Below are 15144 nucleotides of genomic sequence, written 5' to 3'. Positions count from 1 at the left end.
ATGCACCACAATGGCAGGTTAGTCTAGTTTATACTCACGTATGCCCGTAAATTTCCCTCTTTTAACGTCTTTTGACCCAACACTTAATTCACAAACATCAAGTCAAACAAAGTTGCATATGCAGTTAAAAAAATTGCTTCGGTAAACTCCGAAATAAATTTCAGGGCAAGGAAATAGTTTTTAATCGTCACCTGGTCACGTAGACCAAAAGTAATAAGTTAAAAACAAAACCCTGTTATGATGGTTCCTATTAAAATATAGTTGGCAGTCTACCTTTGCTACTGCGACAACTGTACTTCATGCAAGGGAATATTGTCTAATCAAGTGCTTTTGAAAAAGTCTGTACAAGTGACAAAGCCAACGATGATCTTGTGCTCGATAGGAATTGATTTGCAGACGCCCGTAAGGGTGTGGTCGATAGGCCTCCCCATGGTGGAGCCCACAGTGTGGATAAAGCCAGGTGGAGTCCACCTTATTGAGATGAGAGAGAAATCGGAAGTGAGGTTCATGGTGAACAGGGGTCCTTAGGAGTTTCATAGCTACTTCATGTGGGAAGGAAAACCCCTCTCCTGGGTCCAAACATCCTCCCACCTAATCTACGGTAACTGCATGCAATACTCCCCCGTGGTCTGCATATTTCTTCTCCTGCAAACCTTCAGCCCCCCCCCCCCCCTACTTGAAACACCATAGTGAGCTCGTGCTCATATACAGCACCTCCATAATCTCAAACTTATTCTCGTGGCCAGCCAATACTCAGCTTGTCTGAAAGCCCCGTGTTCCGTCGCCATCACCTACAGCTGGTACTCAGGTCGTCTAAGCGCTTCGTACTCAGTCACTGCGAATGCAAGCCAGTCCGTAACCAAGATCGTAGTAGGTCCTTTGATCTAAACGCCCGGTAAGCTGCTGCTTGACTTCATAAACCAGGCCACCCCCAGCTCGTCCGAGAACTCCGGGTGCCGTCGCTTTCCATCTCCAAGCCAGCCCATCCCAGCTCGTCCAAGAGCACCGGGTGCTGTCGCTTGGGTTTCAATTCATTCATTAACTTCCAGGAACGCTTTCCTAGCTTCTGAGCATCCACATCTCCAGTCACGTCGCGAACTTCAAGCTGTCCTCGTAATGAACTTAATACATCTACAGTAACAGCTTTGGTTAGTAAATCCGCCAAGTGTTCTTTTGTACTCACGTATTCGATGACCACATCTTTCATAGCTATCCGTTCACGAATAAAACAATATCTAAGGCGACTTCTACCATCGATAACAAGGCCATGACGAATTGTTCCTTTCACATAGCGCTGAATTCGTTTTGCCGCATTCCAATGGGCGATACCGGGATCGTTCTGTTACTGGCTGACACACCAAAGGCTATGTCGAGTCTGCTTCCTGTCGTGATGTACATGAGAGATCCGACAAGGCCACGATAGTCTTTATTCTCATCTGCTCGCATTCGTCACTTGTTGTGGGGCAATCGGGTTCTGAGAGAATAACTCCAGGATCACAAGGCTTTTTACACGGGTTGAGCTGCAGCAAATTAAAGTTCGCCAATACACTATTCGTATAAGTAGTTTGGTCAATAGTGAGAGTTTTAGTAGCTCGATTCCGACGTACGCGAAGGCCAAGAATGTGATGCACTTCGCCCATATCCTTGCGCTTAACTCCGGAGAATAATATGCTCTTTATCTCTTGTACACCAGCAGCGGTTTCTGAAATCAGTAGTAGACCATCCGCGTAAATTCCAATTATTGCAACTCCTCTTGATCCAGAACGCACGTAAATACACGAATCGCTTTTTAGCTTCACATACCCATTGATTTTTTAAGAAATCCGTCAGCTTCTTGTGCCACGATCTTGGGGCTTGTTTTAATACATACAACGTCTTCAAAGGTCTGCACACGATATGTTCTTTTCCAGCTTCCACGAGGCCTTCGAGCTGTAGCATGTTTACTTCCTCAGTCATGCCCCTTTCAGGAAAGCGGTATTCACATCCGTTTGATGACATTCTTAGTCATTGATTGCGACTAAGCTAGCAGCATCTGCAGAGACTCTAACTGGATAACTGGAGCAAATACTTCATCATAGTCAATGTACTTCACCTGCTCATATCCCCGAATAAATAATCTAGCCTTGTATCTCTCCACGTTGTCCAGACATGTCGAACTTGTACTTGAATATCCACTTGGGTGGTAAACCACGTGTTCTTTTTGGCAATAGTACAAGCTTCCAATTGCCGTGCGCAACGAGAGATCGGCCTTCTTTATTAATTGCTTGTAGTGCCTCGGGTCCGTTTACAGCTTCTGCGTGAGTTTTTGGCTCTACGCGAGTAGCCATACCGTTGACGTTAGTGTTTTCTTTATTTTACTTACGGTATTTGCTGCTGTAACTTGAGACCCAGCTTCGTTCTGCTTAACCGAAAGCTGATCTGCTGCACGTATGGTAAGCGCTTGTGGTTTGCTTCCAACGTCGGGTAAGTTTCCATTATCATCACGCAATTCGTTGAGCTGAAAATCAACAATAAATTCATTCGATTGCTAAAGTTCTTTGTCTTATGTACTTGAGTGTTCTATCACGGGCTCCGCATAAAACAAGATATCAGGAATTGAATTAGCCAAGCGGGATGGTTAAATAAAATCCAATCGATGTAGCTTTTCACGTCGATTTAGCTCAAGCCGCTTTAGTTGCATCGCCGCAACCGAGCCAGATTCATCAAATATGGCATGGCAGGTTTCCACAATAACTCATGTACCACAATGGAGCACACGCCATGCCTTTTTGAATGCTGAATACCCAACAACACGCCACGATTGCTGCGTTTATCAAGCGTTTTCCGTTTACCAGGTGTTAGAGACGCTTCGAGTGGGTTTCAGTCACGTAGGTGTAGGCAAGAGAATCAAAGACACGGAGATTGCTGTAGTCAGGCTTCTTTCCGTGGCTACGCTCCTCGGGGGTTGTATCTGCTTGTTGCTGTCAGGCGTGCCTCCCCCCAAAGTTGTTTTGGTAATTGAGCCTCAATGAGAAGTGTGCGTACCTTTTTAAACAGAATCGTACTTCAGCGCTGACATTCTGTGCTGGTGTGTATGGGGTTGTTTCGCGATGTACAATTCCACTCAAGGAGCAAAACCGAATCCAATCTGGCTCCACAAATTCACCACCGTTGTCAGCGTTTACCTGTTGTAGAGGCATGTTGTACTTCTCTGCCACCATTGTTACATATTCTCGAAAATGGATTAAGGCTTCAGACTTGTGAGCCTTCAAGCGCGTGGTAATGTAGCCAGTATAGTCATCGACAAATACGAGAACGTAGCACTTGTTGGCTAACGTGGGGACTTCAATAGGCCCCTTCATATCCGTGACCACCAATTCATTCACCGTTGATGCATGTTGCGTATAAGTTCTCTTAAACGAAGCTTGCTGTTGGTTCGAACGCTCACACACATCGCATACCGGGAGTTCAAGCAAGTCGCGCTTTTCCACTCGAAGTCCATGAGCCCGCCCACTTGATACTAGGCGAGCAATGTTCTGGTAGCCTAAGTGGCCACAACGAGGGTGCCAAAGCTCGAGTGATGTTTTTCCAACACTAATATACGATGACTCAGCTGAGGGTGTATTAACGCTGGTGGTCTTAAGGACGTAGAGTTTGTTGTACGTATTTGTTGCAGACTTAAAACGCATACGCCCTTTCTGGAGAACAGCACGGTCGGGAAAAGTACTGAAGTCGGAATTGATTCATCTATCACGAAGACAACGTACACTCAGCAGGTTTTGGCGTCATTATTCGCAGGTAGAAGCATTTGGATAGGGTTAAGTTCACATTTATTACCATCTCATCAGTAAAAATCAGTGTGGCTGCGCCAATACCCTGGACCTCAACGTAGTTGTTATCTCCCAGATACACCTTCTTCTGCAGAGGCTCGAGGTTCGAGAAATACGTAATATCGAAGCCCATGTGGTGCGTACAACCCGAGTCAAGGACCCAAGCGTCTTTTGCCATGGTTGGGCCCTCGGATATAGTCACTTGTAGAGCTGTGTCCACCTTGTTCTCCATTGGACAAGCGATCGCCAGAACATCATATTCATCAGGTGCACCTTTACCGTTATCATAGGTAGACACTGCAGCTGTGTCTGCGACTAAATGAGACGTAATTCCTCGCTCACGGACATGCTTTCTCTCAGCCGACAATCGCGAATCAAATGTCCGGACTTTAGACAATAGTGACAAAGTTTGTCACTGCGGGGACGTTGGTAGGGATGCATGCTAGATGGTTTTGATTGAAGACGAAATGGCAAGCGTCCTGGAAGACGTTGAGCGGAGCCTTGCCCAAAGTGAGCCGATTCGGTGATGTGCTCAGTACAGCACCCGCAATGTTGCTCATTTGAATGACAGCAGTTTGCGACGTGTGCGTGTTGATTCATTGAAATATGACTATGTTCGCGAGTGTCCATTTCAAGTAAGCTTTTTGTCTGTAGATCACGCCATTTTAATCCGTCTTGATTCTGGCACGCCATCACCAAGTTCCTTCGCGACTCAGGTAAAGATCCAAGCATCTGCATCACCTTTGCTTCGTCGTCTACAGGACGCCCAAGCCAGGCTAATGCTTCGGCTTTTTCTTCAAGATCATTGAGATGGGACTGCATGTCATCTCCGTCCTTGTACTTCATGTTGTGAAAGTTGTTGCGAGCATGGTCAATGCTTACCGCTCCTTTCGAGGCGTACACACGCTGCATGTGCTCATACACGGACCTCAAATACTGATAACCTTCACAGTAGCATCGTCGAGCGAGTTTACAAGAAGCAGGAAGGCCTTCTTGTCTCGCGAGATGAAGTCCTGTCGCCGTCTGAGACCCCATGAAGAACTATAGACAAACACTCCACACACAATATACCACACTGCTTCGGCTTCAAGTAGAGCACGAATCCGAATCTGCCAGGCTGTGAAGTCCTTCGTGTGGAAGTCAAAGTTCCATCAGTCCTCCCAGATTGAGCTTTACATGACGATAGTGTTACAATTTTTTTTATTCACTGGTTGCGAAGTTGGGCTCATAACCTATTGAGATGAGAGAGAAATCGGAAGTGAGATTCATGGATCTGCCGAACAAGGGTCCTTAGGGGTTTCGATACTACGTCATGTGGGAGGTAAAACCGCTCTCCTGGGTCCAAACATCCTGCATGACCAAACTTCACGGTTGGGACATGGGCACTCCAATTACCGGGTCGCGGAGGAGGAGGATGCGACAATCAAGGACAAGAAGGATGCGTGCGGAGCAGCGTGGCATTTCTCCAGCCGGAAGTGTTGCATATAGGATGATGGTCAGTGTTCGGAGCCCGTGCTAGGTGGCCATAGCCCGGAACAGGAGCCGGATGCCGCTGCATGAGGATAAGTCAAGTTGGAGCGATAGAAGGTGCTTATGGGTACAGGATAATACTGTGGTAATAAAATGCAATTCATGTACCGGTACTTGTACGAAGTCTGCACTGAAGTACAGCTCCGTAATACGAAGTATCTACTAGCGGCGGTACTGATACGTGTAGGATGCTGCATGTATTAATACACGTAGTACGTATTACTATAATTACTTAATAATATAACGTCGACCCGCCACTTTGCCGTCAGCCCTCGCCGTAGAGCTGATGTTGCCAGCCTGATGACTTTATTGTTTCCTCCTACAAATTGCATCTAATTCACCCCTCTTCCCCGGTATTCTGTATTCTACAGAATAAGCGTTTATGCGAGATAATATATCCAGCAAACTTGGATACCTGCTAGCTGAACTTTTCTAGTCGATGGTCGAGGGGTAGATAGACATGAATTTTGCCCCGGTAATAGAAAGACGGATATAAACTCCAAACAGGTTTGGAAATCTGAGCAACAGCCCTCACTGGCCGTGCGGGAGCTGCCTTCCTATCCCTCATTTTGAAAAGATGAACGGCCCATGAGAGAAGATGATCAGGCAGCTATGGTGCGAGCTATGCAAGGACGGGTGGAAGCCGCGCAAGCCGACTGGCATGGCTAAGGACCACCGATATGTCAGACCTGGAGTCCAAGGGCGCCTGGATGAATCAAGACGCGGAATTGATTATTATGAAGGTGAATACTGCGCATTGATGCAAAGACTACACAAGGGCTATCAGTGCTTTGTATTGACAGGTGAGGCTGAGCTAATGGTATTTGCGCGCCGGTCTGGTTGGCTTGAATCGTCAGTACCACGAGTCGGCATCACTGTTTCGGCTCCGATGGGCAAGCTAGCTGCGTATGCAGTGGCCGGGAGGCAGGTGCCATACCTCGACGACTCGAAACCTACAACGTCAAGTTCTGTGGGCTTGGGGCAGGCGCCCGCCTTCGGTGACCGCATTTGTGAGCCAGTCTCCCACCGCCCTGCCCTCAACCGGCTCGAAAAGTCGTGAATTGAAGGAGACGGTTGCTGAAATGGACCGAGCCGTCGATACTGACGCTATTCCAGAATCTACAGAAGATACCGGTGCCAAAGGTGTAGCTAGTTTGAATGACGAAGGGACCAGCAGTGTGCGTGGCGAAGTCGTCGACACCGAGAGTATTAACGTCTTCGACAGCGACCAATTTATGGATCGACTGTGAGCGGAAAATCTATTCGATTCGATCTCTGATGACGACGGGAATCTGGTGGATGCAGCGGACCTGAGCGACTCAGAGTCTGGTGCCGACGACGATAATATCATGGAAGACAACCCGTGGCCCCCGGAGACGACGAAAGTTGTAGAAGACTTAGAAGTGTTTGGAATAAATGAAAATGACAGCGGGTCATTTGACATGACGACCGGTCAACTTCGCACAATCGCTGAGTCTGGTTGGGTTGCCTACGATGAAGAGCACAGTGGTACGTCTGTACTATACATAATATCGTATATTTTATTGCTAATTCTTTATTATCCGTTTTAATTATGATATAGAAAAGCTTAAACTGGATGCCGATTATTTTGACGGACAATGGGACCCCACACAATCAGCAGTCGCATACGCAGATTCTCCGCTCGGCATGTTCTTTTACTTCCTTCTAAACCAACTGCGGGTACGCATCGCTGAAGAGACTAATCGCTACCGGGATTAGAACATACATACGATTCCTCTATCCCGACGCAACAAACTGCTAGAGCGTCAGGCCAAGGATCCGCGCGTCAGTGTCCCGAACCTGGAGGATATTATCGCCGACCTCAACAAGTTCAAGAAGGTCGAGACGCACGAGATTGTGCACGTGATTGGACTTCTTATTGCTAGAGCTATAGCGCTTATCCGCGATGGCTTCGCTAACCATTGGAGTACTGAAGAACACGGAGCGGTCCCTCGTGGAACGTTTTCTCGCTTCTTGAAGCGCGATCGCTTCGAAGCCATCATGCAGTTCCTGCATTTCAACGACAACGAGGGCAGCGGAGCACACGAAGACAAAGCTTGGAAAATCCGACCAGTTATGCAGGCTGTGGAGAAAACCTTTTTGCCGTGCGTATCGGCTGGGTAGAGTTGTGTCTTTCGACGAAGGCATGATGACCAACCGCAGCAAGTACAACTCGATGAGAGTGTTCATGCCTGCCAAGCCCAGCAAGTACGGAACAAACTTTTACATGACGTGCTGTGCAGAGACAGCATATTGCTCAAGGTATACAAACACTGCTCTATTGGTTAACGTTTACATTCTGGATCCTACAAAATTACGGACTCATACGAATGGTATCCTGTATTTGATACTTTAGAATCGAGATCTACCGCGGCGCTGAAAAAAATAAGAGCAAGAAACAATCTAATGACACCTTGGGTTTGGGCCCCCAAGCTGTCATTCGGAAAGTGTCGAAGGCGCTGGGTGGGCAGCCTGCGAAACGTTTAATTGTCATGGACAGTTTCTATTCGACGGTGGCGCTCCGTCTGAAACTCCTGAGAATGGGTCTGTATCATGTAGGCACAGCACGAGTTGACCTGCTGGGTTGGTGCCCAATCCACTTCACCAAAAAAAAAAGACCAACACGAATCCCAAGAAGAACGTACCGGATTGCGCAGTCGCGGAGCACCCACAGCTAGTTGTATTGAGATGGATGGACTCAAACCAGTCAACAGGCAGTATACCGGATGCAGCACGCATCTCACAAGTAACGTGTCCACAGCTGGCCGTGGAATACGGCTTAGACATGGGAGGCGGGGATGTCCACGATCAGCCGCGGCTGCAGATGAACAGCATTCAGAAGGCCATATCAGTGCGCAAGTACTACAGGCAGTTGTTCCTGTGCATTGTGGACATGGCCCTGATAAATGGGTACATTAATCACTGTATCACGCTAAAAAGACACGGCAATATCCTCCTACGCTCGTTGAATATCTACGCCACTTACACACGCAACTTCTCGGCCTCCGTACGATCAACTTCGAGACGCACATGAACGCTGAGGACCTGATTTCTGTACCCGTCCCAAGGCAGCAGCACACGTTAGTCAACACAGGCGATTTCTTTTCATCAAGCAAGCAACACAAGCGTCGGCAGTACCTTGTCTTTCGAGACAAATTACCATTGCCAGGACTGCGGAGACATCTTTGGTGGTCGCATTCCACTTTGCGACAACATTCGCCGAAAGGAGGAAGGCAACACAAAACCCTGCTACGAGATTTGGCACGAACTCTGGAACGACGGCAAGAGCATCCCGCCAGGGCTAAAAAGAAGATCAGGTTCCGTAAGCGTAAGAGGGAGGAGAACTAAGTGAGAGGCAATACATTGTAGTAAAGTGTACTTATCTAAGTCGAGTGGTCGTGGTATCTGCAGGAAGAAATCGCCCAAGCCCTCCTCACTAAGTCGTTGGTTAGGAGCTGGGCGATTTTTTTCCTCTTCGCGTGCGCGTCCGCGTGGCGCGCTTTGGTTTGGCGCCAAGCATGGCTGGTTGGTGCGACGCTGCCCGCAGGAAAGATGATAGCATCGGAGTCGACGGGTTTTAAAGACCAGCAGGTTATGGCTGTGATTTACCTTGAACTCAGCCAAAAGAAGATCGCCATTTGCGCAGTTGGTATATACATAGTGGATTCTATGTCCGCTTTTGTGGCGCGTTTTGCTTGATGTGTCCTATTCTTTGCCATATAATGCGAAGGGCTACACAGCATAATTTTTGCAGGTTTTTAAGTATACTTTAATCAACATAAACCCTTATTTTTTATGATACAGAAACATTTCTCGGGTTACAGGGGCTAACGGATTTTAAAAAGCGCTAGTTTAGTCTAATGTATCGATATGATTGTACTGTCGGATAAAATGATAATATACGTGAGATACGTCGGCATCTTAAAATTTGTATGGGAAACACATGTTTTCCGTGCCCCTTGGACCTGATACATCAGATGTGGGGTTTCGACTACCTACCTAACCCTTCTTGTATGTATTGGCCAGCACTGACATATTACTTGGCTATGATTGGTCAATAATGATGATACTATACTTAAGGGAGGTCTGATAAAATTATTCCATATCAATATTTTTAAAATTGCTCCAATGAAATGCATAATCTGACGCATGTGACTCGTGTCTCTGCAGCATAGGTCCGCCGAATGCTGCATTATGCTGCTTGAGCAGGAAGATGCACCACAAACGGAATGTCCAAGGTTTCTCTATTAATAATCACAACCTTAGTGCTGTACAGGATTTTCGCAAAATGTTGAGAACCGTCGCATAATCTTTTAGTCCCTGATGCAATCACTGTCGCATATTCTTAAGTCGTAGCATTATTGGCTCAACCTTGCATGGTATATACTATTTAAGTACTGTTCACGGACTCAGTGACACTGAGAGCTGCTGTCAGCTGGATCTGAGCGGCGCCGCATTAAGTGTGCGTCATGGGGGGTGTGCCATTTGACAATCGGTTTTGCATTCAAATCACCATCGAATTGGATAAAACGTATTCGTATTTTGAATCCCGCAAATACTTGCCTCGATGCCACTATTTCTTTTGCGCTTCATTTGAGGTCACAAAAAACTACAGCTGACAAGTGTGATCTCTGCTAAATGAATTAATCAAACAAAGGATAAGTAAGACTCGGCAGTCTGTGTCTTACTCGCGCCAAAAATTTGGAATTATGATTAATTCCAAAAGTAACGAACACACTAAGCAGATATTTTCATATGCCATAGCCTCAGATTCTGCGATGTCTCTCACACGATGCACAATCTTAAAATATTAAACTGCCGACACATTGCCACGTCCAAGCAGGATTTTTTTAAAAGTCAAAAGCTATCTTGGAAGACTCAAAGAGCTCGTAAAAACCTCAAATTTTACCACCACATGTAATTTTTCGTTTTTAAGCCTCGGGTTATTGGGTGATTCCTGAAATCACAAATTCTACATGTATCAAATGCGAGAGAGAGAAAAAAATACACCAATCGTAAATATTTTGCGAAGCAAAAACTGAGCCCTTCGATTTCTAGATTAGACCTAGGTATTTGGAAAAGTAAAAATTCTATCCAGAGAAGAGTATTGAATTTGACCGAGTTTGACCCCCTGTTTTTCTCATTGCGGAACATACACAATAATCAGGCAATTCCTTTGTACCACATTTGTCTTTGTCTTTTAAAGGTGTCTCCTCCACCTACAGAAGGTGGAGACAAAAACATTTTTTTGTCTCCAGTTGTGTTGTTGTGCAAGATGACCAATCACGGACGATTTGAAATTCTCCACCTTCAGGTGGGCTTTATCCACATTGTGGACTCCACCGTGGAAAGCCCCATCGACCACACCCTTACGGGCGTCAGCAAATCAATTCCTATCGAGCACAAGATCATCGTTGGCTTTGTCACTTGTACCGACTTTTTCAAAAGCACTTGATTAGACGGGATTCCCTTGCATGAAGTACAGCTGTCGCAGTAGCAAAGGTAGACTTCCAACTATATTTTAATAGGAACCATCATAACGGGGTTTTGTTTTAAACTTATTACTTTTGGTCTACGTGACCGGGTGCCGATTAAAACCCATTTCGTCGCCCGTATTATAATTCTCTGATTTTTATTTTAAAGTTTACTGAAGCAATTTTTTAACTGCATATGCAACTTAGTTTGACTTGATATTTGTAAATAAAGTGTGGGGTCAAAAGAGGTTAAGAGAGGGAAATTTGGGCAAAGGCGGGCGTACGTGAGTATAAACTAGACTAACCTGCCATTTATGTAAGCTTTAAGAGACAACTCGCGTTAAGTTCTACAGCAAAAAAGGCAGCGTTAAATAATTAAAAAAATTAAACGACTCAAAGATCGGTTTATATGTTGGCTAATTCCGTATGAAAATATTCGTAGACATTGTCGGGTGAACACGTGAACAGTTTCATGCCTCGTTATGAGTTTACTGTACGATATTTGTCGCGATTTCGTCCAAGCAAAACATCCAGAATTGCCTGCAGTCCGTTTTTTACTTTTAAAAAATTGCTGCATGCACATGGCAATATGTAGACATTTTAAGGTTTTAAGATTGTGCAACGTGTGAGAGACATCGCAGAATCTGAGGCTATGGCAAATGAAAATATATGGTCAGTGTATTCGTTACTTTCAAAATTAATCATAATTCCTTTTTTTTGGCGCGACTAAGACACGGACTATCGAGTCTTACTTATCCTTTGTTAGATTAATTCATTTAGCAGATACCACACTTGTCAGCTATCGGGGTAGTCCTCGGAGCGGTCCTCAACCTAGTTAGGGTCGGCGGCTTGAAAGTCATATAGCACCTCGACATCGTCGTCGACCCGCAGACGTTCGATGTTCCGAGCCTCGGCCATACTACGTTGAGAAGCGTTGCGGCGGGTACTCGTCAATGCTAGTTCGACCAGCACCTAAGGGGAGACAGATCGGAGGGGGCTCCCCTCGTCGTACTGACGACAAGCGTGAGATACCACACCGGCGACCACCACGACAAGAGTGCCGGCGAGACTCCAGCCGGTCCACTCGAGGCAGTAGTTGGTAGCTAGTAGGAGCAATAGTACAGTCCCCACACCCACTGGTCCCAGGAGTCCGAACTCCACCAGATCGAAGGCGTTGACCGGGATGTACAGCAGTAGAGACAGGCATAGTAGTACTAGCCAGCAGGTGGCTTCTCCCACCGCGTACAGGCGCATCCATGTGGCCTTGAGAGCGTCCCAGAAAGCGTACCAATAGCGTATGCTCGAATCTCTTGTACGGAGGAGGACTTCGGGGATGTAGTCGGAGAATGTCACCTTGCTGGCGATCCACCAACTCCGCAACATCCGTCCATAACGACCATACTTCTCTTCTCCTTTGAGTAGAACAATAAGAGGCACAGCAAATAGCGCGCTCCACACTCCATACGCGTAGGTAGCACCCCGAAGTTGACGAAGTTCGTTTGCCTGAAGTACGTCTCGGTATAACGACGCACAGTCGCTCAAAATTTCGCAGTTCAACTTGATCACACGCCACACTTGGACCAAGAAATCCCAGGTAACGTTACGTAGAGGAGTCGTTAGGATCCAGACCGTTACAGCCCCTACGTACACGGGCCACAGCTCCCAGCGGGCGTACTCGTAGAAAACACTAGCGTGAGGCTCCATTTAGATGAGAGTACACTCGACAAATAAGAAACTGAGTACACCCAGGACGACCCTTCTCGACGTCATTCGACCTCCATCCGTCTTAGTCGCCACCCATCTGTCAAGTCCAGTAGCTGGGAAAGAAGAACTCCGATTCCTCGTCCTTTTCAGGAGCTTCTCTTGCACCCAATATACAATTATCACAGGAACCTCGAGAGAGAGACAGGGCCGAAGGTCCAGGTACCGACGGGCAGCCTTCCTGCTCATTTGGCAATTTGTCCCCGACTACAGACGCAACCCTCGGCGCCCTCTCTCCTCACCACCTCAGTATGGGCACCACGCGCGGAACGGCAACGCGCCGACTCAAGGCCGTCTGGAACGTGGAGTCTTCGGACTCCGACGGTTCTTGTTCAGATGACACTCCGGCCGACGAGCGCTTCTGGATCCTCATGCGAGACGTCCTGGCTGCAAACGCTAGCGGATCGGCCTCGATCTTCTGGACGACATAGCCGCCGCGATCTTGGACGACACGGGGAAGGCTTCGGACGCTCTAACGGGGCCGGTAGTTATCATGCCCAAGCCGCCTCGGCACCCACGCTTCACGCAAGACGGTCGATTTCCGCTCAAGAGTGTCAGCACTGGCTCGACTAAGAAGAAGACGATCACGGAGAGTCCTCGTTCCGGCAAGAAGCGTCCGAGTCACCCGTGGTCTTCGTTCGCGTTACCATTCAAGCTATCGGACACGACTCCTTCTCCCGTGGTCAATGATCTGAAACGGGTTTATTACGAGGCGGCCGAGCTAGGTCAGGAACCGTACCAGCTGGCGTATCCGTGGCCGGGCTCGCACTTGTGGTACAACCCGCAAGGGTACCCGCATGTGCACGCTTCTCACTGGCGCTTTTGGAACGAGAACCGCTCCAAGTTCTGGGATTGGCAGGCGAACGTCCCGTTGAGGACCTCCAACGCGCAGACCCAGCGGCGCAAGGCTAGGCTGGCGGCAGTAGTCGCACGCGTCTGGTTCCTGAGCATTTGTATCGAGACCTGGGGCTACTTCGGCTTCCTTCGTCTATTCGAGAGCTGCGCGCACCGTCGTCGCCTTATGTGGATGGGCGGACAGCCTGGTCGGAACGCCCCGGACGCCAAGTTCTACAATGGCCCAGTCATCGACAACTTGTCTAAGCTGTACTCGCGCGACTCAGGAGCGTACTCGCGAAAAGTGAAGAACGCTCTTAAGCCGTTCCGGATCAACGAGGGAGGTTTCACGACCATCCCGGAGTTGTTGGAGCATACCGGAGCCCTGGACCCTAATAGCTCGAAGCCCGACAGTCGGCTCACGGACCGGGCGTTGGCCCTCGTTCTGCTGGACATTAAGTCGAAGGAGGATCATGAACCTCATTGGGTAGGGGATCGTTCGAAGGGAGTCTGGTATGCACTTAGTCACTGCTCGCGTCTTCAGAAGATGACGGCCAAGCTTTCGCGCGAACGGGAGAAAGGAGCTCTTCGAACACCCAAGGTAACCCCCTTAGATGCGTCTGAAGCTGACTCGGCGGTATACGCGGCGTATGAGCGTACTGACGGCACTTACACGGCGATTTGGGAGGAAGCGAGTGAGGAAGATTCGGCTTACGAGGAGGATGAAGCCGAGAGCGACTCTGAAGAACTCCGTCCCGTTAAGAAGACGCTGCGCCTTTCTTCTAGTTCCGACGAGAGTTCGGAGGACGACGAGCTTCCCAACAAGCGTCTACAGCTCTCTCACAAGTCGCAGAGGGTGAAAGAGCGCGCGAAGCGTTCCCGTTCCCCGTCTCGCAGTTCTACCTCCCTGAAGAAGCCTCGATTAAGTTCGTCGCGCAAGCGGTCACTTTCATCTTCACGCGCTAAAGGCTAACTCAAAGCGCGCGCTGCTTCGCCAGAACGTTCTGTTTCCCCTTTACGGTCACGATCGAAGTCCCCAGTGCGCAAGAAGTCCCGTCGGGCACGTTCGGAGGATCGTCCTGCGTCTCGGTCGAAGTCTCCGACGAAGTCCTCAGCCACCAAGACGAGTAGGGAGTCCCGGCGGGACAAAGCAAGATCACCTTCGCACGCTCGGTCGAAGTCTCCGACGAAGTCCTCAGCCACCAAGACGAGTAGGGAGTCCCGGCGGGACAAAGCAGGATCACCTTTGCACGCGAAGGGGAGTAAAGTCACTTCCGACAAACCGACCGAAGGCAAAACGCCGACTCCTCCGTCAGCTCCAGCGTCGCGGGACGGCACGCGTAAGCGGTCGCGTTCGGTGTCTTCCTTGAAGAAGGCAGTGCCCCCAAAGGGACGCTCGGCCTCGCGGTCCCCGTCAGCACCTCGGAAGTCGAGTTCGCCGGGTGAGCATTCTGCTCCTTGTTCGCCGGCTAAAAGGTCCGACAAAACAGCCTAACGAGAGGCCGTCGAGAAGTTAGTGATTCGTACCATTCCAGAACCGTTCCTCACTGGATGAGAGTACGAGTACTGGCATCGTCTTCTTTTTTAAGTTTCTTTTTGTTTTTCACCACGATTCGTCCCCACTTGTTGTTTTCGTTTCCTCGTTGTAGATCGCGGTAAAATTGTTTTTCTTTTTGATATGTAGGAGATCAGCCACTTGTGAAGTAGAATCCAAA

General features: G+C 48.3%; 1 protein-coding gene across 1 annotated transcript; it reads left to right on the top strand.

Moving 5' to 3' along the window:
• Positions 1-5863: 5863 nt before the first annotated feature.
• Positions 5864-6890, top strand: PITG_22984 (uncharacterized protein; the record flags this gene model as incomplete). The annotated part of the gene is made up of 1 exon (XM_002900178.1): positions 5864-6890. One exon carries the CDS (start codon positions 5938-5940, stop codon positions 6397-6399), a length of 462 nt encoding a protein of 153 aa, XP_002900224.1.
• Positions 6891-15144: the final 8254 nt, after the last annotated feature.

The sequence above is a fragment of the Phytophthora infestans genome, genomic scaffold (assembly GCF_000142945.1).
Source record: "Phytophthora infestans T30-4 supercont1.27 genomic scaffold, whole genome shotgun sequence".
Lineage (NCBI taxonomy): Eukaryota > Oomycota > Peronosporomycetes > Peronosporales > Peronosporaceae > Phytophthora > Phytophthora infestans.
This window is presented reverse-complemented; position numbering and strand designations above follow the sequence as displayed.